At 38.1% G+C, this 25198-nt stretch overlaps 1 protein-coding gene across 1 annotated transcript; it reads right to left on the bottom strand.

The window, feature by feature from the left end:
* Window positions 1-8115: 8115 nt before the first annotated feature.
* On the bottom strand, window positions 8116-23915 carry IFI44 (interferon induced protein 44). Its single transcript, XM_062191612.1, has 9 exons — window positions 23809-23915; window positions 23109-23569; window positions 16780-16816; window positions 15520-15715; window positions 15219-15368; window positions 14045-14216; window positions 13129-13229; window positions 10791-10965; window positions 8116-9927 (listed from the first exon to the last, which is right to left on the bottom strand). Exons 2-8 carry the CDS (start codon window positions 23557-23559, stop codon window positions 10795-10797), a joined length of 1278 nt encoding a protein of 425 aa, XP_062047596.1. The 5' UTR covers window positions 23560-23569; window positions 23809-23915; the 3' UTR covers window positions 8116-9927; window positions 10791-10794.
* Window positions 23916-25198: the final 1283 nt, after the last annotated feature.

The raw sequence follows: 25198 nt of genomic DNA, 5'->3' as shown, positions 1-25198 counted from the left end.
GCCATCCTCCACTGCCTTCCCGGGCCATAGCAGAGAGCTGGACTGGAAGAGGAGCAACCGGGACCAGTACCCGGTGCCCCAACTGGGACTAGAACCCGGAGTGCTGGTACTGCAGGCAGAAGATTAGCCTAGTTAGCCGCGGTGCTGGCCTTAAAAATTGTCTTTCAACTTCTTCCATGACCATTTGTTGATTTAGGAGCATGTTGTCTGGTCTTCATATATTTATAAAATTTATAAAGTTCCAATTATTGTTTATTTCTCGTTTTACTTCACTGTGGTCGGAAAAGGTAAATGATATTGTTGTAATTTTTAAAAATTCATTAATGAGTCTTGTTGTGTGGTCTATCCTAGAGAATTTTCCATTTATTGATTTAGATAACTTATATTCTGCAGCTTTTAGATGGAGTGTTCTGTAAATGTCTCTGCTCTATAGTGTAACTTAACGCTGATGTGTCTTTGTTGATTTTTTTATCAAGATGATCTGTCCACTGATGAAAGTGGAGTGTTGAAGTCCCCTATATCATTGTATCATATCTTATTTCTTTTTAAATCTAATTATTGTTTTATAAAATTAAATTCTCTGATATTAGGTGCATATACATTTATAATGATAATGGTTTATTTTTAATTGATTCCTTTATCATTATATAGTGAACCTCTCTGTCTCTTTTTACTATTTGTGTCTTAGCATCTATTTTGTAGATATAAGTAAAGTGACTCTTGTTTACTTTTGCTTTCTAGTTGCATGGGATGTCTTTTGTCATCCTTTCACTTTCACTGTTTGTGTTTCCTTTCTGGTGAATTGTGTTTCTTGAAGGCAGCATATCACTGCAGCTCATTTTTTTAATCCATTCAGATATTCTATGTCTTTTGAGGGGATTTAGACCATTTACATGCAAAGTTATTATTGATTAGTAATGACTTAGTCTTATCTGTGCTTATTTTGCATAGACTTCCTTCTTTTTATAGCGGTACTGCGCTTTTACAGGTTTTCATGATGGTGCTTAGTCTTCTTTTTTTGTGTGTAGGGCTCCCTTAAACATATTTGGTAAAGTTTGCCTGGTAGTAATGAATTCCTTCAGTTTTTTCTCGTCTTGGAACATCTCTATTTCTTCTTCAGTTAGGAAAGATAGCTTCATTGGATAAGGTATTCTTAACTGACAATTGTTTCCTTTAAGAATCTGGAATATATTATGATATTGCCTGTTGACCTGAAAGACACCCCCTGAAGAATCCTGTTATTCTAATGGTAGTTCCCTTCAAAACGACTTGGTGCTTCTCTCATGGAGTTTAGACTTCTTCTTTGTGCTGTACTTTTGAGAATTTGATTGTTGTGTGTTGTGGTGAAAAACTTTTCTTGTCATGTCTGTTTGGAGTCCTGTAGGTCTCCTTGTGCTTGATTGTCCATATCTTTCTCCAGATTAGGGAAATGTTCTGCTATTATATTACTGAATAGATTTTATGAGCTTTACTCTTTATCAAAAATTCCCACAATTTAAATATTAGTTTATTTAATGGAGTCCTGCATGTCTTGGAGGCTATCTTCATTCTTTTTTGTTTATTTTTTCTTTTTCATTTCATGGCATCATATTTACTTGCTCTTTCACACTTTTTGCATCTCTATGTTGATATTTACACATCTGTCAGCTCTGCTGTCTCTATCACTTCTAAAGGGAGGCTTTCATGGATTGGAGGCTTTTTCCTGCAGTGGTGTCTTTAGATTTGGAAGGCCACATTGGCTCTAGTTACAGATTAACACTAACTTATAGTCCCCCATATCTTCTTCCACTGTTAATGATGGCAGTGGCCTCAAGAGAGTGTGTGTGTATGTGTGTGTGTGTGTGTGTGTGGCAGGGAGGTTCCTCTCGATCCCTGCAGAGATGGACAGTTCTCACTGTTGGTGATAGTGTCATGGCAGTTCTGAGCCCAATCAGAGGCATGAATGTACAATCAGCTGTCCATCACCAGATGGTGGTGGGACTGATGTCTGGGGCACTCACTGAAGCCAGAGAAGGCCAGAGATGGGAACCCTGCAGCCTGGGCAAGTGTGCTTGACTAACCACACCCATCAAGTCTAAGACAGGCTCAAGAAGGACACCATGGCAGGCTGGCCTTACTCCATGATTACTAACTACTGCCTCCCAGGAAGTGAAGGTGTTCAGAATGAAGGTTTCACATCTGTAGAGAAAAGCAGCCTATATTCTAAGGTCCAGGAAGCAATACCAGCCTTGCTGCACCGCACCACCTACCCCATGTACTACAGAACACTGCTTGAGTTAAAGTGATGGGGTCATTTTTGCTGCTGGGTCCAGTTGGGTTTGTGATGCTGAACTTTTTGCTAGTGTGTGGGAATGTCCGTGGGGTCCCAAGTTGGGGATATGCATGTGCTTCTGTCTACTAGGGCAGTTTGGATTCTACAAGACTCCTTTTCCAGATGGTGCCCCATTGACACATACTGTGTTTGAGGGAAGAGCAGTGGGGTGAGCAGAGAAAATGTGAGTTACTTTTCCAAAGAAAAGTTATCATGTATATTCCTGGTACCTCCTCTTGCTGGGCTCCAAGCCTGTAATGACTGTAGATCCACCCTGTAGCTAAAGTTGTTGATATCCAAAGTCCCTGGAAATGGCATCTGCTAGGGCTCTCCTATTTACTCTTTTCCTTGCAATGGGAATTCTTCCTGACCATGGGTCTGGGGTCACTGTTCCAAGGTCTGAGTGTCCTATTGCATTGCCTGTAGCTGTTGCTGAGTTCCTTTGTTAGCCCGTGGACATTCACCTGGAAGTGCAGTAATTCATCTGTTAATGTTGATTTTTCTCTGTGAAGGAAGGCTTTTTTTTAAAAAGATTTATTTATTTATTTGAAAGTCAGAGTTACACAGAGAGAGAAGGAGAAGGGGGGGGAGGGGAGTGGGGTGGGTCTTCCATCCACTGGTTCACTCCCCAATTGGCCACAATGGCTGGAATTGTGCCAATCTGAAGCCAGGGGCCAGGAGCTTCTTCTGGGTCTCCCAGGCAGGTGCAGGGGCCCAAGGACTTGAGCCATCATCTACTGCTTTCCCAAGCCATAGCAGAGAGCTGGATCACAAGTAGAGCAGCCAGGACTCGAACTGGCACCCATATAGGATGCCGGCACTGCAGCCGGCGGCTTTACCTGCTACGCCACAACGCCGGCCCCCTTTATCTTTTGTAGCAACTAGTCATGTTGACCTCCCAACACACACACACACACACACTCACACTCACCCACAGCCTCTATGAAAGCTACATTTCATCAATAATGTTTACTTACTACTCAATAATATTCCTTGTTCTGCTTCTGAGTTCTTAAACAGATTCTCACTTATCTTGGATTCTGTTTTTCTTTACAAAGAAAATTGAACTGTGGTGAAATCCTTTAAATTGGAAGAATGGCACCAGCTATTAACCCTTCCCTTTCTGAAACTTGTTGATATGTCATTGCGACATACTTGTGAGGCATTTTCTTAAAACGCTTATTAAAGCAATTTAATAATGGCTACTATACAAAACAAGAAGTACTAAAACAAAAAAGGTGACCAAAATCTGCATCACTAAATATAGAGTTGTCTAAACTCAGCAAAGTATGTTTACCTTGAACATGCACCTTACAAGTGGTTTCGTATTCCCTTACCAGAGACTATTTGTTCCTTCTTTATTCATAATTTACCTATAAAGACTGTATATTCATGTAGTATTCATGGAGGCATTCAACTTTTCCAAAACAAGATTTACCTATTCTTTTGGCCAGTTCGTTTCTATCAAATGGGGAATACGTTATACAGTCATGGTAGAGAATTTTAAATGATGATTAGCACAGCACACATCAATAATGCTACCATTTTCTACACATACCACTAACGAGGTCATTTAGTATATGCCATGTGTTTTCCCTTAACTGGGGTAGTCACCAAAGGCTACTGTTCGGTAAATTCTGGGTACCATTTAGTCTAAAAGGAAAAACATTCCAGTCATCAATGAGTGAGTATTTACTAATAGAGGCTTCTAGGTAGCATTTTATTCCCATAAGGAAGAAATCACATTGATTCTTAACTTATCCAATCTTAAATTTCACCATGGGGAGTGCAGCCTTGGGCCATTCTTGTTGTGAGAAAGTATCAACAAATACTTCATTCTCAAAAATTCCTTGCCACGGTGGGCTGGTCCTAAGGTTTTAGTAACTTAAGCCTCTTGTTCACCCAACTACTGTTTGCATTCTCTCTTGTTCACTCATTCTCTCTCACTCTCACTCTCACACACTCTCTTCTCTCTCCACACCATTCCTATTTATCCTCTTGCTTTTTACATTTCATATAGTTTTATCAAATTTTCCAACTGACCTTCACAGCATGGGCAAGATTCCTGAGAGAAAAATCCATCTAGTGTCCCCATCTGTCTCGGAATGATGGTGAGTCTCCAGAGAAGGCAGCTACACTTGATTCAACACATCAAACTCAATTCCCAATTCTCAAATTCCTATAGATATATGGGGCAATTTGGGGTTAATATAATGCAGATATAGTTGCCACCGAGTATTTGTACCATGGGTACTGAAACATGGGTACTCGAGGAGACTGTCAGTGGAACATATTGACTCTTAAATACAGTCTAATTTAATATGCATCAGGCTTAATAGAAAGCATCTCTTTCACAGTTAAATCCGTCAGTGATATTTGATCATAATACCAAATGATTCTCAGGGACACCAACCTGATGTTCTAAATGTATAAGATGTTTTCCACATTCACATGTATCAGTGAGAAAAACCAAGGGGACATCAACCTACAGGAAATAAAAAGTTGCATTGTTTTCTTTCACACTCATTTCCATCTGCGAATCACAATATGCATCCTGTTCAGTTAAAAGGTAGGGTTTCTTTTTAGGCTAAAATAGAACCATATAAGCATAATCAACAAAATGAGACGCAAATGAAAATTCCAAACAGCTAATATTGACATAAGTCATCAAGGGTAGTTGAAGGCTTATCAGTAAATACATGAACTGGACTTCTTGGGTCGTTCCTGTGGCTTAGCATTAGTGCTAATCTCCTACAGAATATTTTTCTGTTCCTGAAACACTGTTCTCGGAAAAGCATGATACATCTGCTCCCAAAATCATTACACATTTTGTGCACTTCCTTCCCATATGCCACAATTCAGCCCTTTGATTTCCATTTGATTTTCCTACTTATGACCATATTTTCTGGCTTAGGTATGTCTTTACAGTTACACCTATGGGTAATAAGTGGGAATAACCCTTCCAGTGTTTTCCATTTTTAGAAAGAAAGACTACAAAGATAAATAAAATGGGAGGACACCTCCCTACACAGTTGCAGACAACAGAGAAGCCCTTACAGTCAGTCATAGGTGAAGCACTATCAAAGCCACTGTTTCCTTATCAATATGTAAGTCAAATTCACACAAATTCAAGTATATTCTGAGCAGCAAAGTCTCTCTATGCTGAAATATGTATGTTATTGTAGCCCAAACCTGATATGAATAGATATGGCAAGATACAAGAACATTTGTTGGAAAGGTAAAGTTGTATGAGTGCCTCATCACTGTTCTCTTTATTCCCACAATCATACACCAAAATCTTCCTGATGGTTTTCCTATTTTATAATCATTAATCAAGCCTGCCAGTCCTTCATGTTCACATTATCATCAGCTTTTAAAAAATTATTTTTTTATTTATTTGAAAGGCAGTGAAATAGAGGAAAAGAGTGAAAGAGCTAGAGAGCAAGAGAGCAAGAGTGAGCACGAGAGAGATCTTCATTTACTGAATCCCACACCAAATGTCCACAATAGCCAGGGTTGGATCAGGTTAAAGCCAGGAGGTTAGAATTCGATCTGGGTGGCAGGGTCCCAGGTTATTTGAGCAATAAACTGCTGCTTTCCAGGGTGCACATTAACAGGAAGCTGGATCAGAAGTGGAGGACCAGAACTCAGACCAGACCCTTCAATATGGGATGCAAGTCTCTCACGTTAAACATTTCCTAAATTACCACTCCCATTCTAGTTCTTAACAAAACTGCTGCTATATTAGCAATACAGAATTTGACAAGTCCAACTTTGTCTTTTAGCTCATTTTTATACATCAACAACAGTAATATGAATACTCTGATCTGATGAAATATAACTGAGGAGATAGAGCTTATTTACATTCTGCTGTTCCAAATAGTTATTAGTATCCTAAACCATTGCTACACTCAAGGAATATGCAAAGTCAAAGTCCAACATGCATTTATTCTAGTCAGGACCCAGTGCAATCACCTGGAACTATTAAGAAGGAGCCCCGGTTTTCGCCCTGGAGGAATCTAACCCGAAACTATCTTTTAGAAATTTGCTTCTTATTAGCATTCCATAAAGTGTGTTACCACATTAACAGTTTCCATAAAAAGAAATTATATACTTCCACCCAATGTTTATTGCTTAAGTAATAATATTTCTGTTGATTTCATTTTTTTGCACGAGTAGATACATATCAGCAATAGAGCAGTGCATTAGCCTTTGCATTCTCATCTCTTACTATCCAGGAACCAGGTTTTACCTGGTGGTTATTGACATAGCCCACTTCACAGAATTTTATTTAATTCTCCTCCCAATGTACTCAATTATTCAATCATATACAAACAATTTGTACTACACGGAAGGTCACTGACCACAGTGTAAGTCTTTATATATACCAGAATGACTGCACAGTTTAGTTTTATTCTATGCTCTAATGAGAATTCACAGAAAAAAGACAACCTAGAATACAAGTTTATTTTGGTACAAAATAATTTAAATTTATGCATAATTTTTATCATACATATTTTCCACAAATGTTTAAAGACCCTCTCATACTGCCTGCAGTTCTATCCATTGTGCAGACTTAACTTTGCCTTTTTAAACCAAGATTTTATTATCAACAAAATGAAATAGATAAAATTCCCATCAAGCCTAATCTATCTCAATTAGGAGACTTCCCCTAGGAAACTAGGAAGCTTGCATTGCTTTAGTAGGGTGAGAATCATACATTTAGATTTTGCATCAATAGAAACTGGCAAATCGTGTGATTCTATTACCAATCCCAAAGGCAGAGCTGCAAACTGCTCCCTTCTCAGAGTCACCTTCAGAGTAAACTGAAAATAAATCTTTGTAAAAATTAAGAGTGAGAATAAAAGAAAAAGAAGGAAGAAGGGTGGGGGCATGGGCAGGAGGGAGAGTAGGGTAAGAAGAATCACTATTTCCTAAATCTGTATAAATGAAATGCATGAAATTTCCATACCTTAAATAAAATCTTATTTAAAAAAAGAGAAAAACTTAACAAAAAGTCACCTTCACTTACCATTCCATTTCCTTTTTATCCACCATGAGAGCTAATCCGTCATTACTGGAAAATCTCTCTGACATTACCCATGGCATTATTCACATTTGGAGCCTTAGACTTATCTGATACCCTTCAATCACGGGAGCTATCTTCACCTAAGCCCAGCTTCAGAACAACAATTGTCTTTGAAGTGATAGTCTAGCTACTGATAGGTAATTTGAAAGTTCGGTTATCCCAATAGCCACCAACTAGGAGCAGAAACAGACTACCAGAGAATTAAATCTGTTTGTGTCTGCATAGTATCTCCAAAATAATTTCAATAATTTCTGTATCAGCATTACCTGGTTCTGATTTTGCTACTTGGGCTATAGTCCTCCTCTGTAAATCTCTCAAAATCTTTTTTTTTTTTTTTTTGACAGGCAGAGTGGACAGTGAGAGAGACAGAGAGAAAGGTCTTCCTTTGCCGTTGGTTCACATTCCAATGGTCGCCGCAACCAGCACGCTGCGGCCGGCGCACCGCGCTGATCCGAAGCCAGGAGCCAGGTGCTTCTCCTGGTCTCCCATGAGGTGCAGGGCCCAAGCACTTGGGCCATCCTCCACTGCACTCCCTGGCCACAGCAGAGAGCTGGCCTGGAAGAGGGGCAACCGGGACAGAATCCGGCGCCCCGACCGGGACTAGAACCTGGTGTGCCAGTGCCGCAAGGTGGAGGATTAGCCTATTAAGCCACGGCGCCAGCCAAAATCATTCTTATTCCAGACCTCATTCCAATTCATTTTTCTATTTGAGCACTTGATTAATAAAAGTCAACACTATTTTGGGTGCAATATGTTTATTCTTCACAATCCAGGTAACCCCACAAGCTATTGTGCCTCTTTTTGCTAGTACAGCCTGGCAAAAATATAGTATATACATACAAAGACAGTACATAACCATATATGTTACTTACTCTATGGAAAATCTCCCAATATCCCAGTCCAAGATTTCTCCTCAAAACTGAATGAAAATCAGAGTATCTATTTCTGTTTTGGTTCTATTCCCAATAGGGAAGTTAACAGTACAATATCCTTGTAATGGGTCAGCTTACTTTTAATAATTTTTTTTATTTATTTGACAGAGTTAGACAGTGAGAGAGAGACAGAAAGAAAGGTCTTCCTTCCACTGGTTCACTCCCCTAATGGCCACTACAGCCAGTGCGCTGCGCCGATCTGAAGCCAGGAACCAGATACCTCCTCCTGGTCTCCCATGCGGGGGCAGAGGCCCAAGCACTTGGGCCATCCTCCACTGCACTCCTGGGCCACAGCAGAGAGCTGGACTGGAAGAAGAGCAACCAGGACTAGAACCCAGCACCAGTATGGGATGCCGGTGCCACAGGCAGAGGATTAACCAAGTGAGCCATGGCGCTGGCCCAAGGGTCAGCTTACTTTTGAAAATGATCAAGTATAAATCCTATCTCACTGCTTTATGATAATTTACTAGAAAATACAGGTACCTTTGGAGCAGAGTAGAGAATGTATCTTGTTCTTCCCATGAGAGAGTAATTGGCTTTCTTTTGACATTGGAACGGAAAAGAAAGCAAAAGAAGGAAATTGTGCATCTTGTTATTTTATGTTTATACTAGTATATATAGAGGGACAATAGATAAAGAGATAGCTATTACACCACCGGTCCCAATTCTTCACTGTTTCTGCAAGCACACATTTAACATGACTTCATTGTGAATTAGTTGAATTGTGCAGGCTCTTGAATTTGTTTTAGGTCCGTGCCTTGGTTTGACCAGTGCAGGTGGGTAGAAGTGATGATACATGTGTTTACAGAGAAAGAATAGTTTTTTAATCCCTACATTCAGTCACCTCTAAGGCCAATTCAGTCTCAGCCATTTCTTTGGTTTGATTCTATCATCCAGTAGTATAGTCCCCTTCTTTATGCATGTAGTTCAGGTTGCATTTTCCTACATATAACTAAAATAGTCATAATTGACAAAGTAACTAACAATAATCTCTTTCAGTTTTAGTACTAGGAAACTGTATTAAATTTATCACATCCAAGAAGAGGGTTAGATATTAAGCAAAAATTGAATTATATTAAAGAATACAACATTAAGTGAGGATCCAAAGAGTTTAAAGTAGTTTAGAAATCAGAAGGTAAAATTCAGACAAAAGGGGTGAATATCAGAAGATTCTGTCAAGTCCTATTAAAATAAGATGTTTCTAAAATCATACACACACAAAAACAAGAGAGAGACAGAGAGACACACACACACACAGAGAGAGAGAGAGAGAGATTCTGGTTAGACCCAGGTTTTATAAGAATAAACTTTATTTTCAGAGATACAGAATATAAATTCAAGGAGAGTTAAAGTTGAATTTTACAGTTAATGACTTTAAATATTGCTGTTCCAAGTTATTTATAGGTACTACAACTTTATATGTGATCTTCATCCTAGATACAATACATCCCTTCGTCCTCAGTTACTTCTCTTTTTCTGTGTTTTAGTCTTCCTCAATTTCACTCTTCAAGGTGTGACAAAATTGATAATATGTGAAGTGCTCACATATATGTTTTATTCTTTTTACACACTTGACAATTTTCTTTCACTGATCTCTGAGAAAAAAGAAATAAAATATTCTTGGTGAATTATCTGGGAAAAAGCAGCCAGGAGAAGAATGCTCAGGCACTGGTGTTCTAAACCAAGCCTGGCTTGAAGAGCTAGTATACTTTTGAGGAAGAGAAGAGATGGAGAAACCAAGAGGCAGAGTTAGGATGGCAACATTAGTATATAAGACTTAGTAATTTGAGAGTAAGAAAATTTAAAACGATAGCATGCTCTAATTTGACTTCCCAAGAACTAAAGTGACATTACAGTATGATAAATTGAAAATTCTATACAATCTTTGATTGTAACAATGCAAAATGTACTGTGTGCAGGCTGGTTAGAAAGAATGTACATAATGTCACATTCAGAGGCCAAAATCATTCCTCTACTTAGCATTCATCACAGTGCGTGAAGAGCAAGAAGAGTCCAAAAAAGATCAAAAAGGCCAAAGCATATATATATATATATATATATATATATATATATATATATATGAAAGAGGCAAATAATCAAAGACCACCTCTGATATGCTATGATAATTCAACCCAATTCTAGGACACAAGCAAAAAAGCATATTCTGAGAGAGGAGGCCCAGGACATGGCCTCAACTGTCCACAGTTATGATGACAGGGATGTATTATTTCTAATATGCCATCTTAAAATTAGGGGAAACAGAAGTACTGAAGATCCTCCAGGGTGAAGTCTAGAGAGTGGGAAAAAAAGGAAAGATGAGGAAACAAATGAATCGAGGTAGTAGGTTAGAGGGCAGGACTAATTATAAGCAATAACCCACAAGCCACTGAACTACTAGGTATCCAATAGATCCAGGAAGGAAATAGCCAAGGAGCTGGACACAAGCAAATTCATTTACCTGTCTATTCAAGAGGAAAGTCCTCTAAGAAGTCATCTGCAGTCCACAGCATCCTTCTCAGTGCAGAAAGGATTAAGATATCCTTGACAGCATCCAGTTCCCACTCTGAGCTATAATTGCTAACCACCAAGATGTTTGAAACAGGAAATCCAAGATTGCTATGGACTGCATCTATCTGCAAAATAGAAATTAAAACTCAGAGACCATAAAACAGTCAAAAATTACGTTACCACAATGTAAGTTGTAAAAATAATAATAATAAAGTACAAGCTTGATAATGATTGCCCTGTTGGTAAAAATGGAAATCTTGTCCTACAAAGTATTTTCTTAAAGAACTTCACTAAAAGGGCTGGCACAACAGGTTAAGCCATCATCTACAATGCCAGTATTTCATAAGGGTGCTGGTTCATATCCCAGCTGCTCCATGTCTGAGGCAGCTCCCTGCTGATGCTTGGGAAAAGCCATGGAGAATGGCCAAAGTGCTTGGGCCTCTACATCCATATGGGACACCAGGATGAAGTTTCTGGCTTCGCAGCCGATGTTGCCACTTGGGGAGTGAATCTGCAGTTGGATAATCTCTCTCTCTCTCTCTCTCTCTCTCTCTCTCTCTCTCTCTCTCAGTCTCTCAGTCGTCTCTCCACCCTTCCCTCCTGCCTTTCAAATAAATAAATACATGTTTAGGGGGAAAAAGACCTTCACATAACAAGTTCTAATATCACTGCTGATTTTCAGTTAGAATACATATAATGGTCAATGTTTATCAGGAACAAAAGGTAACTAGTAGAAACTGCTATGAAATTGAAGCAGTTGTAACACTCTTACACTAAAATCCACAGTTTTCTTGTTTCCTTTTAAAAGTTATTCATGGGATAAGCTAATTTTTGATTAGTTTAATGTTCAGTTATTACCTGCACTAGGTTATCTCTAGAGCCAGAATACCTGAGCTTAAAAAAGGCCTTCGTCATTTCTTCACACTGTGTGTTAACCCTGGCAACTACTTTAAATGGTGTACTTTTGGGTCTTTACCCATAGAATGGAATAATGACAGTGCCCTTTTTATAGGGTTATTATTTGTATGCAATAGGAAAATCCATCACACATGTTGTGCTCCACAAATAACAGCTACATCATACCCTCTCAACTGGTGTTCCCACCTCAGGTTCCTTGGACTCAAATCTATTCTGCACAAAGTGACAGATGAATTTTTGTAAAGTTTAATTTTGATCATATTGTTACTGTTTCAAAAAATCATTATAGTTCCGCATAATGGGGCTAGTTCTGCAATGTCAACTCATGCAAATGTTCCTTTCTCTTAGCTCCCCTTACAAAGATCCAGTCCTACACTAAGCTGAACTCCAAGCTTCCCTGATATGCTGATTTTTTTTCTACATGAATATATTGACTTATGCTGTCCCTATGGCCTGAATGTTTTTCGTTTTCCTTATCATTTCCTAAAATATTCCTCCTTTAAATTCTTTTACAAGTGCCACCCATTAATAAAATTCACATCCCTTAATTTTCCTACTCTAAACATATATAGCACTTGAGTTTAATCATTACATGATATTTATCATACTTAATCTACCATAGTCCTTTGTCATTTTTTTCTTATCATATGATCCTATCCCCTTATTCTCACCTAAAAAAAAAATAAGCCTCTTATAGTAGTGGGAATTTCTTCATCATCTGTGTATTTCTTTTTAAAAATATTAATTAATTTATTTATTTAAAAAGCAGAGTTACAGAGAGCAATAGACAGAGAGCGAGAGAGACATCTTCCTTCCACTGGTTTCACTCTCCAAATGTCTGCAACAGCCAGGTCAAGGCCAGGCCACAGCCAGTTGCTGGAAATCCAACTGGGTCTCCCACATGGGTGGCAGAGGCCCAGGTACTTGGGCCATCTTCTGTTACTTTCCCAGGCACATTAGCAGAGAGCTGCATCGGAGCTGGAGAAGCTGGGGCTTAAACTGTGCTCTGATATGGGATGCAAGCATTACAAGAGGAGACTTAACATGCTATGCCGCAACACCAGTCTCCAAATTTCTATGTGTAAAACCTCGAATGGTATTTCACCAGGAAATACAATTCTTCCAGTATTCAATGGACAGTTCATGAATGTATTAACATCGTGTTAATAACACTAACATCAGGTAAGCCAGTGGCTGAAACAGTAGATTTGAGATTGATATGGGATGTGGGCATACCATGGGATGTCAAACTCTCACCTGTAAGTCTCCTTAAGCTTAATATGTCTGTTTTTATTTTTATACATAGTAATATCATGTAATTATAATGACATATTCCAGAAAGTGTGTTTACAAAGAGATTTATTCATTACCTTTAATTTCACAGGAACACAGCTGTATATGTCCATTAGGTCACTCCTTGTAATCAGCTTCATACTATCCACATGAGTGAGCAAAACTACATGTAGCATGCCTATGTCAAACAGATGCACACAGTTTTCATCATTATACACAGCATCAGTATTTTTAGTTAATCTGCTAACAGTTGTGCAATAGTCTACTTATGGAGCAATGTTGAAGTAGAAATATCCCCCTACATCCTGCTTTAGCTCCCCTCCCACACTCAAGAAACCCCCCTAAATTGTTCATTACTTCCTGGAATTTCTTTGACATGGGAAGGCCCTTCCATTTCCTCCCATGATAAGAAATGAAGCTTCAAATAAAACCACCTTTTGGAATATGAAACGAAAATATGTGCTATAATATATCTGTGATTTCTTGTCCTATTAGTTATGTTTTTATGGAAACTGCAGCAAAAATCAAAAAACTAATAAATAATATGGGGGCAAGAAGCCTGAAGGAGGAATGAGAATGTGTCTGAGTATCATAAACAAGCTTTTTCTATTTCACAATGTTAATAAACACCTCTCCGTAACCACTCTGCAAAGTCTTTTACATTTCAGCGAATGTGTAAGCAATCATGTCTTACTTCTAAGTTAAAGTTGTGGATAAACTGGCTCTTTCTTAGTTTACTTGGTTTAATTCTTACAAACATCTTAGAAATATGTATCATTATACTAATTGTACTGATTAGGAAATTGAGGCACAGGAAATTTAAGTCATCGGCACAACGGCATAGAGCTAGTGAGTGCTTCCTGGATTTAATTAAACTAGTGAGTCGGGGAATAATCAAATAGGCAAGTACTTCAGTTCTTCATCCTGTCCAAAAGCCATTCTACAATATAGTCTAATAAGTTACCCTTAGGAGCAAAATGAAATGAGACTCACCACACTTTATCATCTCTCTTCTAATTCTTTTAATCTTTGCTACCATCTCGTAAGAGAGGTGTTCAATAGAATTGATATCAAACACAAATGCTACACAATGGATTCTGTCCTTCAGCTGTGGGTACTCTATATATTTAACATGACTTGATGTGATGGGATTCATGGAATTAAACTGTAAGGTAAACATAAAGCAATGCATCGATCCAATGGACATTTGTGAGCAATACTACGTACCAGATACTGTATAAGTGATCAAAATAGATACCAAATATTAAGAAGCTAACTGTGGCTAAGACAATAGATGCAACTAGGCAATAGTCCTTTTGCCTAGTTAGGTAAGATTCTTTGAGAAGGAACATGAGAGCTAAGAGCTAAAAATAGGGGGAATTAGTTTGATAAAGGAGATAGAGAGATGGCAAAAAATATTCTAAATGACAAAAGCAACGTGAACCAAACTGGACATGAATGTACTCAAGAGGAGAGTTGATGTCATACACAGTACAAGGAAAGAAGGTGGTTCAAGATAAGACAAATGCTTTTACTTTTGAGCTAGCAGTGGCTCTGCTGGAACTAGTTCCACAATTATAGTGTCAAAAATACAAAGCAATGTATGTATAAGGCAATTATCTGAAGAAATATTTGTAGAAGAAAATGTCCAGAGCATCAATAAGATAATATTCTAAAACTTCCCTAAGAAATACAGGAACACAAATATGAAAGCATTTCCTATATAGTAAAAAGGAAAGTAAGTCATTAATGTTATCTGCCTAATACAGAAGGAGGAGGAACTTTAGGAGGGAGCAAATAAAAAAATAGATTCTTTGATTATACTTTGTTCTACGGATTTTACTTTAGAATCATATGAAAGATGAAGATTAATATAAAATAAAATGTTTAAACAAGTACTCTATATTTATATTCGTAAATATAGAGAAACTGTTTGATTGACCTTAAAACACAAAAGCAATTGAAGATAGCTATGACAGGAGAATCCTATAGATATCATTTCTATTCTTCAAATATCAAAAAAAGAAAGCCTGGAACTAGTATAATTTCAGAAGATAAATACTGATAGGTTAAGATAGATAAGAGTTCATTGTTATGGATAGTCAGCAAAAACAAGCATTTTATTTAAAAATTAACTACAATTTCTTTAATATTAACCAAGTCTTACCTGGTATCTGTCTGAAATATGGCCTTTTATGATAGAGAGTATGTCTTCCATGCACAGGCCTTCTTCATCTTCACCCAGCCCCATGGAGTCACACAAAACTAATGGCAGGGAGTCACCATTGCTCCTATCTTTCATGGAATAGACCCTGTACTGCAGATGGGAGAAAAGCAATTTTAAGTTTATTTTTTCTTATATTTTAAGATCAAGTCTACATGTGGGATGAAGCTGATCAGCAAAACATTTCAAAGATAATTAATTTGGACGAAGAATCAAAGGCTGCATGATCTGAAAATATACTTACATTCTTAGAGGTTCCAGTTGTATCATTGCCTATCAAAGCCTGATGTGATACATAGCCTTGGAAAACAGACTTCACAGAGTTGAAGAAACTAGACTTTCCAGCTCCAATCGGACCCAGAAGCAGAATTTTCACTTGGTTGACCAAGTCTCCATATGGTTTATAATTTCTCATGGCCAACAATAAGTGGCCCCTGAGCCTGTTTAGACAACAATTTTTAACAGTTGACTGAGGTTAGATTTAGTTCACAATACCTGATCATAAATTTTCCTAGAATTCATTTCTTTTTTATTTGCATCTTGCCTTTTGCATAACAGCATGTGACTACTCTACCTTAAAGTCTACTGTAAAAGAATGAAAACTAAAAATAATATTTGTAACTAAAGCAAATCAGACAAAAATTTTTCAGACTTAAGCCATATAAATCTAAGATTGTAAATATGAGTTATGTTCAATATGAAGATAAATTAATCAATAGTAACTTTCAAAAATAATAATATAACCTATGACTTTTGAAGTTTATGAAAATAGAATGTTTCTAATTTGTAGTTGAAGTTCATTACAGCAATTTGCCACATGATAACGACTCTCCACAACAATACTCTAAAGTAACTGAAACTTTAACTGCAAGAATTCTAAGCAAAAACATAGACACGCAAAACAACAGACATGAGAAAATGAATATTTTCCTTCTTGTATTTAATAACATTGGAAATAGCCTCAATTTAGGTTTTTTTCTTGTTGCCACATTACTGTTATCAAATTATCTTCTGATTATAGGTCTAGAGGCAGTCTGTTCTTAATTAACCACACATTTTCTAATTTGCATTGTCAATTTTGTTGATGGAAATTATCATAAATAAAGATAAGGAAAGGAGGTTGGCACCGTGGCTCACTAGGCTAATCCTCCACCTAGCGGCGCCGGCACACCGGGTTCTAGTCCTGGTCGGGGCGCCGGATTCTGTCCCGGTTGCCCCTCTTCCAGGCCAGCTCTCTGCTGTGGCCAGGGAGTGCAGTGGAGGATGGCCCAAATGCTTGGGCCCTGCACCCCATGGGAGAACAGGAGAGGCGCCTGGCTCCTGGCTTCCGATCAGCATGGTGCACCGGCCACAGCGCGCTCGCCGTGGCTGCCATTGGAGGGTGAACCAACGGCAAAGGTGGACCTTTCTCTCTGTCTCTCTCTCTCACTGTCCAATCTGTCTGTCAAAAAAAAAAAAAAAAGATAAGGAATGGACTGACAAAGTATTAAAAACATTTACTTACTGGGTGAGCCCTTGTATCTTTCTTTCATCCACTGAGTCTAAAGGAAATAATCAAAGAATAATATATATTAATAGTAGTTAAATGATAGTCTGACTGAAGATCCATGAATTCACTAAGGACAAATACATAAATAAACTTTCATGAGAGCAGTGCAGTACAGCAAAAAGTAAATGGAGAAAATGCTAGCAAACCTCATTTTCATCTCATTTGAAGAGCTATATCTAAAAGCAAGTTAGGCACTGAAGACTGTATAGTGTCAGCAGGATTTTTTTCACCCAGTTACTCATCAGCAGTGTGTGGCTCATTCGAAGATGCCACTTGATTGCAGGAGTACTCTAGGAGCTAGAGAAGCAATACCTAGGGTCCATGGATAGGATAAGGACATACTTAGAATTCTTTTTTTGAAATATCTTTTTATTTTATTTGAAAGGTGGAGTTAGAGAGAAGGGGAGATAAGGGAGACAGAAAAAGAGAGATCTTTTATCCATTGGTTTACTCCCCACATGAACATGATGGCTGGAGCCAGTCTGAAGCCAGGAACCAGGAGCTTCTTCTTGGTCTCTGACATGGGTCAAGGGGCCCAAGGACTTGGGCCATCTTCCACTACTGTCCCAGGCACAATAGCAGGGAGCTGGATCAGAAGTGGAGCAGCCAGGCCTCAACTGGCACCCAGTTGGGATGTTGGTAATGTAGATGGCAGCTTAACCCGATGTGCTATAGTACCGTCCCAAAAGACTTAGAATTCTATAAAATGTTTTCCCCCCTACATAGCTGGTAAACATGCTGCCTGCAATGCCAGCATTCTATATGAGTCCCATCTGTTACACTTCCAATCCAGCTCTCTGCTATGGCCTGGGAAAGCAGCAAAGAACTGGGATCAGAAGAGGAGCAGCCGGGACTAGAATCAGTGACCATGTGGTATGCTGGCGTCATAGGCAGAGGCTTAGCCCACTATGTCCCAGTGCTGGCCCCTGAGACCTTTTTATTGCCCTTATGTTTGAAATTATTGGTATAGTTTGATATCTGATATGTGGATGTCAGATTTTTAAGCCAATCCCTTGTATTAGCTCATCGTCACAACATGATGTTGAATGAAAGGTTCCAGACACAAGAGAGCAAACTCTGGTATGGTTCTATATACCTAACATTCAAATGTTTGCTACTGCTGATATAAGGCAGAACAATAGCTAGCTTTGGTTGTTAATAACTGGGAATAATCACATAGGAGTCTCTGAAATAATAACAATAATAGTGATAATGTATTTCTTCATCTGAGTAATGGTTGCAGGAATGTGTTCTACACTTATAAATTGTGTGCATCTGTGTTTATGTGTACATTTTGATAAAAAGTTTACTTAACTGATCCAGGATAGCCTACATTATGACACATTCAAGTAAATTTACCATATTTCAACAATTTTTAAAACCAAATCCTTCAAAGGGAACCCAAAATGTAATAATAAATAACACTGGCCTTATGTTTCCCATAGCAACATCAATAGGGTGGAAAAATTACAACGTCCCCCCAAATAAAATACGATGCAAGAAGTATGTGCATTGATCATTAATAACTCAGGTATAAACATCACAGAAAATTAGTTTGGAATATGCAAATACTCAAGAAATACTACTCCCAGGAGCCCTTCCTCTAAGTGATTAGATATAAACAAGTAATTCACAGAAAAAAATAAGTGGCCAATGCATGTAAACATGTCGTCGAGGATCAACAAAATGAAAACAAGAAACCATCTTTTGACCTTCAAATTGGCAAATATTCTAAAGTTGGATAATATAAAAAATTGGCGAAATACAGGGAAACAGGCCCTTTTATAAAACTGCTGCAGACAATGTACACATCTGACGCATTTGAAAGGTATCTGTCCAAATACAATTGTATGTAACCCTCAAAAAGCACTTTCACTTCCAGGAAGTCACCATAAAGAAGTATTTCTTTCCACACACCTACGAGCATAGGGCTATCTAGGAACACTGTTTTCAACAGCAGAAGTTGGAAATAACAAAATCTTCTTCAATAGAAAAGTAAGTATATTAATTATGGTCTTATTATATATTGGACAAAAACAGCATAGAAGCGACTAAATGTCCATTGATGAATGAATGGCTTTTAAAAAATGATAAATTCACACAATGGAATATTATTCAGTTTTAGGAAAGAAGGAAACCCTGTCATATGTGACAATATGTATGAATTTTAGATATATTACTCTAGTGAAATAAGCCAGACCCAAAAGGACAAATACCTTATAATCCCTCTCAAATGAGAAATATAACATAGTCAAACTCATAAAATCAAACAGTTGGAATGGAGGTTTCCAGTGATTTAAGGGAGGGAGAGGGAGACAAAGAGAGAGAAAGAGAGAGAGAGAGAGAGAGGCATTGGTCAAAAGATATAAAGCTTTATTTGTGAGGTTTCCTTCCTTTACCTTCTTTCATATTGGTGACCATGTTTCTGTGTTTCTGTGTGTAACACATCTTTAAAGGAAGGAAACCTCACAGCAAAAGATCACAGGAAGCTCAATTTCTCTTTGACATAGAAGTGAACTCTGATGCTCTGTTAAAGCAATGTGTTAAAGTAATCTATTATGTTCTCTTGATGTCTGTTAAATTCTAATTGTTCAAAAACAGCTGAATTTTTATTAAGAGCTATGGGTTATTTAAATATGTGCTTATTTTCAAAAATTTGAATAATCACCTTGTAACAATGATCAAATTCGGTCTATGTTATGTCATGATTTTAAGAAATCTTATTTCAACCAGATATTTTGGATTTTGAGCCTTCTTGGCATTCTTGACAGGCATTCAAAAAATCAAAGTTTCAAACAATCTGGTCTCTAAAATTTCCAGTAAATCCTGGATTTGGTTTTTCCAGTTTGGGCCCAACTTAAAAAATCGAAGGACCTATGTCTCTCATCTTATAGAGACACCAACTAATCAGTCTATTTGGATTATATTAGAAGGACTGTCAAGATGTGATGTGGTACCAGACTTTAAGTTTCTATAATGGAAAATGCTATTAATACAAATGTTTGAGAATTAAAAAGTCTAATGATCTTGTGTTACTAGACATGATAGTTATTTTAATGAGAAAGCCCCAGAGGCCTAAAGCATTAAATACTTGTAAAATCCTACGGGTGCTTTAAAAAATACTGTGAAGTAAGCAAGTGCCTCTTGTTGGTTGATGAGTTTATAATTTTAAACATGGCGACTTAAAGTCTTTTGTCATCCACAGTTATATATGATATGCTGCTCATAAAACTAAAGTGTTGTTGGTTCTGTGTTTAGCTGTCCTCCTATAGGTTCCTATGGAGTTTTTCCAGCCACTTTTATTGTATTCAGTACTTTGGGATGGCTCTGTAAACAGATGAAGCCAATAATGTATTAACAGTACCAACTGAGAGAAAGTATGGTTAACTGAGGTTACTAAAAACAAAAAGCAATTCAAATCAATTGGCAATCTACAAAAAGAGTTAAAGATTTTAAAAGCTATTATTAAAATTGCTATATTGGTCTATTATGCTATATTATATGTGTGTACATATTGTATGTCCACATGGGGAAATTTTATTAAGAGTTTTATTTTAAATGGCTTATAGATAAGATTGTCCATAAATTTAAGCTGCTAAAATCAATCAAATATACATTTTAATTTGAGTGACCTGAATCTGTGTATCATTATGTTTTAAACGTGTTGGTAGAAAGAAACTAAAAACATTTTAGATGGTTGTGCTTAAGTTTACTGGTTAAACAAACTACACCATGTTAGATATTTAAGAGGTGTTTTCAAATACATGATTCTTAAAATTTATAGAAGGCATTGGACCTTCTGGTAAATGTTTCCTTAAGTTGTTATCTAATGGTTGAAACGGTTTGCTAAGTATTCATGTGATATTGCTATTGTCAGCAAGCGATCTAGGACTTGCTCCCTCATTTCTCTATTCTAAGCCCAACTTGTTCTTTCATTTCTCTATTCTCTTCAAGGTAGGAAACTAATTCTATTATGAAGGAATCTGTAGGATGCACAATTTAATCTTTAGACCTTATAAAAGAGATGGCTAACATTTTTCCATAATAGCATAGCCAAAATAAGAACTTAAATAATAATCTCATAGCTAGATTCACTTCGCCATCAGCGAAGTATACAGTAAGTAGAAAAAACCTCCCTTTCAGACCAAAGAGAAAGAAAGTTTTAAAGTGAGAATATAATTTTCCTCATGGGCATTGTCTACCTTAGAAAAACTACTACAGAACATGCCTGTGACTATAGACTTGTAGTTCAGGCCACCGAAGATTAGAGATGGGACACGGGCACTCCCTTGACTTGCATCCTCTGGTCTGCTTTAACACAAACCAGGAGGAAAAGAAAGCTCGGCATCAGAAGCAATGGGTGGCAGGCCTATTAATGGCAGATCTGTACAGTGATCTGCCTCAAAGAGACCCAACAGGCCAGTCCACTGCAGTGACTTTCAATGTGGTAAGCCTGGGCTTCAGCAGAAGTCAGCTTGTGAAGAGCCCTGGCAGCTCTGCCAAGAGTTGGATCACTGGAAATGGACCTGCCCTGGAGTCAAAGGATGCCCAGGTCAGAGCCACAGATCTTATTGGCTCTAAGCTGAAAAGCCCTTCACTCAGCCCAACTTCCAAAGTGACCACTGCAGCTGAGGGGATGGTCAAGTAGGGTCAGCAACATTGCAGGCAGAACTGTAAATTTCTTGTTAGAGATGCCCCCTGCCTTTACCTGGCCAGCTCTCCTCCCAGGCCAGCCAAGTAACAAAAGTCAACAGAGTGCCTTCCCCTAGGAGGTTCACACCTCCCTTAGGATATACCCCATGTGAAGAGATAGATAGGCCTGGGCCTCTGAATTTACAAGGCCTAAAGCCCACCAGATTATTATCAAGCCCCTTCTATCAGGTTCTATTTGCCTCTCAATCAGAAAAATTACTTGTAGCTTAGACAGCACCTTTCTTAGCTCCTCTAATAATGACTCTGTCCTTTGTTCTAGACCCTGTCTAGTGCACTTGGGCCTCATTCCTTTGTAATTATAACCTCTACTCTACCACCAATGGCTCTACTCCCAACCTGTGTGTACTGATGGTCCTCTTCCCCACTTAATGCTGTATAACTGTTCAAACCTGGTAAATGCCACTCTTAGGATCATTTTTACTATCCTCACTCTGTCTTTTATGACCTTGTCTAAATATGAGCAGAGTCGGCAAACTTGGAAGGCTTCCATAGCCTTGGCAACTCATGACGACAGCCTAGGGTGGTTACTGGCACCATAAACTAGAGTGTCAATTTGTTGGGTCAACAACAGGAGCCACTGTGCACTTGCTCCTCATGTGGGATCTCTGTCCTTAATGTGCTGTACATTGTGATTTAATGCTATAACTAGTACTCAAACAGTATGTTTCACTTTGTGTTTCTATGTGGGTGCAAACTGTTGAAATCTTTATACTAAATTGATCTTCTGTATATAAAGAGAATTGAAAATGAATCTTGATGCAAATGGAAGGGGAGAGGGAGTGGGAGAGGGGAGGGTTGCGGGTGGGAGGGAAGTTATGGGAGGGGGAAGCCATTGTAATCCATAAGCTGTACACTGGAAATTTATATTCATTAAATAAAAGTTAAAAAAAAAAGAAGTTTAACTTGGAAAAAAAAAAAAGCTTTATTTGTGCAAGATAATTAATACCTAAAGCCCACTATACAGCAATGCCTATAGTTAACAGAACTGTATACTATACTTAAATATTTGCTAAGAGGATCAATCTTATGCTAAATGTTAACAAAAGTATGTTTTTGACCATGGTTTTGTGTTAGTAAATAATTTGTGACCAAATTGTAGTGCGGGCCATCTATCCAGAGATAAGAACCAGTGAAACAATTATTTTTCCTAGGGACCGGCGCTGTGGTGTAGCAGATTAAACCCCCATCTGCAGTGCCGGCATCCCATATGGGCACCAGTTCGAGTCCCAGATGCTCCACTTCCGATCTGGCTCTCTACTATGGCCTGGGAAAGCAGTAGAAGATGGGCCCAGTCCTTGGGCACCTGCATCCACGTGGGAGACCTAGAAGAAGCTCCTGGCTCCTGGTTTCGGATCAGCACAGCTCCGGCCATGGCGGCCAATTAGGGGGTTTACCCAGCTGATGGAAGACCTCTCTCTCCTTCTCTCTGCCTCTCCTCTCTCTGTTTAACTCTGGATTTCAAATAAATAAATAAATCTTTTTTTAAAAAAAGATCATTTTTCCTTAAACAGATGGGTCAGCTGGAAACCACACAGGGAAACAGCCACAAAAGATGATCTGATTAAACCTACCTTCACATCGGAAAACTTCACACTCCTGGAAGGAACATTGATGTCCTGGAGGTAGTTCAAGACTTTTAGCTATTTTTGGGGGGATAAGTACCCTTCCAGACTGTAGATTTATACGGTATTCTTCATTATTATGATGGTTCACAAATAATCCATATGATTCTGCTTTACATTCTGAAATTTTACATTCTGAAATTTCAGTCTCTCCAAGTACAAAAATAATGATGGAGACAGTTGTTTCTTCCCGATAATTGTCTTCCACATACACTCCACTAACAACATTTTCACCATAAATCACTGTTACGATAGGTCCTTGATTACAGCATCTGTTAAGTAGATCTTTTGTTGAGGATCCATGGACACTTGCCTTGTAGAGAAGGCTAAATTTTTTGTCTCCAAAATGATTTTGCAGGATCTTTTTTTGCAACCATGTCAGACGAGTTGTCACTGCCATACTTCTCAACCTAGTGGGACATCCAACATATTTTCCATCAAATTTTGAAAATGGATAGTATGTTCTGTCATAAAACACAATTATTCCTTTCATTTACTATGACGCAGAAAATGAAAAGCATAAGGTGAAATAGTAAGAGAAGGCATTACCTGTATTTTCATTCAGAATGATTATTTTTTACATTAAAAACTTGAGGGAGAGACCCTAGTTTGCAAGCGTAGGAAAAGTTTAAAGTAGCAAGTCAATTACCTGTCTGAAGAATCTGAACAAGGTCTGGAGCTGCTGAGGGCTGCTCACGTCAGCCACAAAACGGGAGCAGAAAATCCTTCAGCAAACTGAAGAACTGGCTTCCAAGAAGCCCTGAGAAAGGAAACTGAAACTTACTAAGCACCGCCCAGCTGGCTCTGGGCCAACCTCCCTGAGCTAAACAGCAGTAACTGATCATGCTACGACACAGCAAAAGCATACTAGATCGGCATCAGCGGACTACATGAATTCTGTTTTCTTTATATAAATAAATGTTTTAAAATTAATAATATTAGAAGAATCAAAGAATTGAAGTCAGAAAGAAAACATGACAGCTCACTGAGTTGACTTTTTTTTTTTTTGACAAAAATGCACCCAGTATATGGACAACAACAACAAAAAAAGTTCTGTCAATTCCACCTGCAGAAAGCATGTCTCGAATTCATCCATTTCTCCAGGTCTCTGCAATCAATTTATTCCAAATGGATGTACTTCCTTCTGAAGATTATTACAGTATTTTCCTAACTGGCCCCTCTGCTTTTTTGCTTGCCTCTTCTCTTCTCCAATTCATTTTCCTCACCAAAGCAGAATGAAGCAGCTTAATTTGTGAAACGTAAACCCGGGGCCGGCGCCTTAGCATAGCAGGAAAAGCCGTCGCCTGCAGTACAAGCATCCCATATGGGCATCTGTTTGAGTTCCAGCTGCTCCACTTCTGATCCAGCTCTCTGCTCTGTCCTGAGAAAGCGGTAGAAGATGGCCCAAGTCATTGACCCCTACACCCATGTGGGAGACCTGGAAGAGGCTCCTGGATCCTGCCTTCGGATTGGCGCAGCAACAAACTTGCAGCTAATTGGAGAGTGAACCAGGGGATGGAAGATCTCTCTCTCTCTCTCTGCCTCTCTTTCTCTCTGCATGTAACTTTGAGTTTCAAATAAATAAATAAATAAATATTTTTAAAAAAGAGAAAGAGGGAGAGATGTAAACCCAGTCACGTTACTTCCACGCTAAAATCTTTCCTTAGAGTCACTAGGGTCGCAATCTTTGTGTGTGTATATATATATATATATATATATATATATATATATATAATATCAAGATATATATGTTCACACACATATATATCTTGATATTTATATATATACATATATATCTTGGGATATCTATCTATCGGTAGATAGATAGATAGATAGATAGATAAGTAGATAGATACACACTTACAACATCCAGATTTCTTTTACTGGGGTCCACACAATTGCTTGCTTTTTTTTTTTTTCAAAATTTTTCATGTGGATAGTTTTTATCTGTGGGTAGCTTCTCTCCAGCTCTCCTTTGTCCTGCTTACTTTCTGACTGGTTCTAATGAATCTAAACTACTTGTTTGTCCCAGAAAAGAA

Source organism: Lepus europaeus, chromosome 5 (assembly GCF_033115175.1).
Source record: "Lepus europaeus isolate LE1 chromosome 5, mLepTim1.pri, whole genome shotgun sequence".
Classification (NCBI taxonomy): Eukaryota; Metazoa; Chordata; class Mammalia; order Lagomorpha; family Leporidae; genus Lepus; species Lepus europaeus.
Note: the sequence above shows the minus strand (reverse complement) of the source record. Positions and strands in the feature narration are given on the sequence as shown.

What these genes read in the sequence shown, in the direction of transcription:
- IFI44 (XM_062191612.1), bottom strand. Translation starts at nt 23,559, where the DNA reads ATGGCAGTGACAACTCGTCTGACATGGTTGCAAAAAAAGATCCTGCAA. An exon ending in CAACTGGAACCTCTAAGAAT is followed by an intron (nt 15,369 to 15,519) that starts GTAAGTATATTT and finishes TCCCATCTGCAG; the next exon opens with TACAGGGTCTATTCCATGAA. An exon ending in ATATTTCAGACAGATACCAG is followed by an intron (nt 14,217 to 15,218) that starts GTAAGACTTGGT and finishes TTTACCTTACAG; the next exon opens with TTTAATTCCATGAATCCCAT.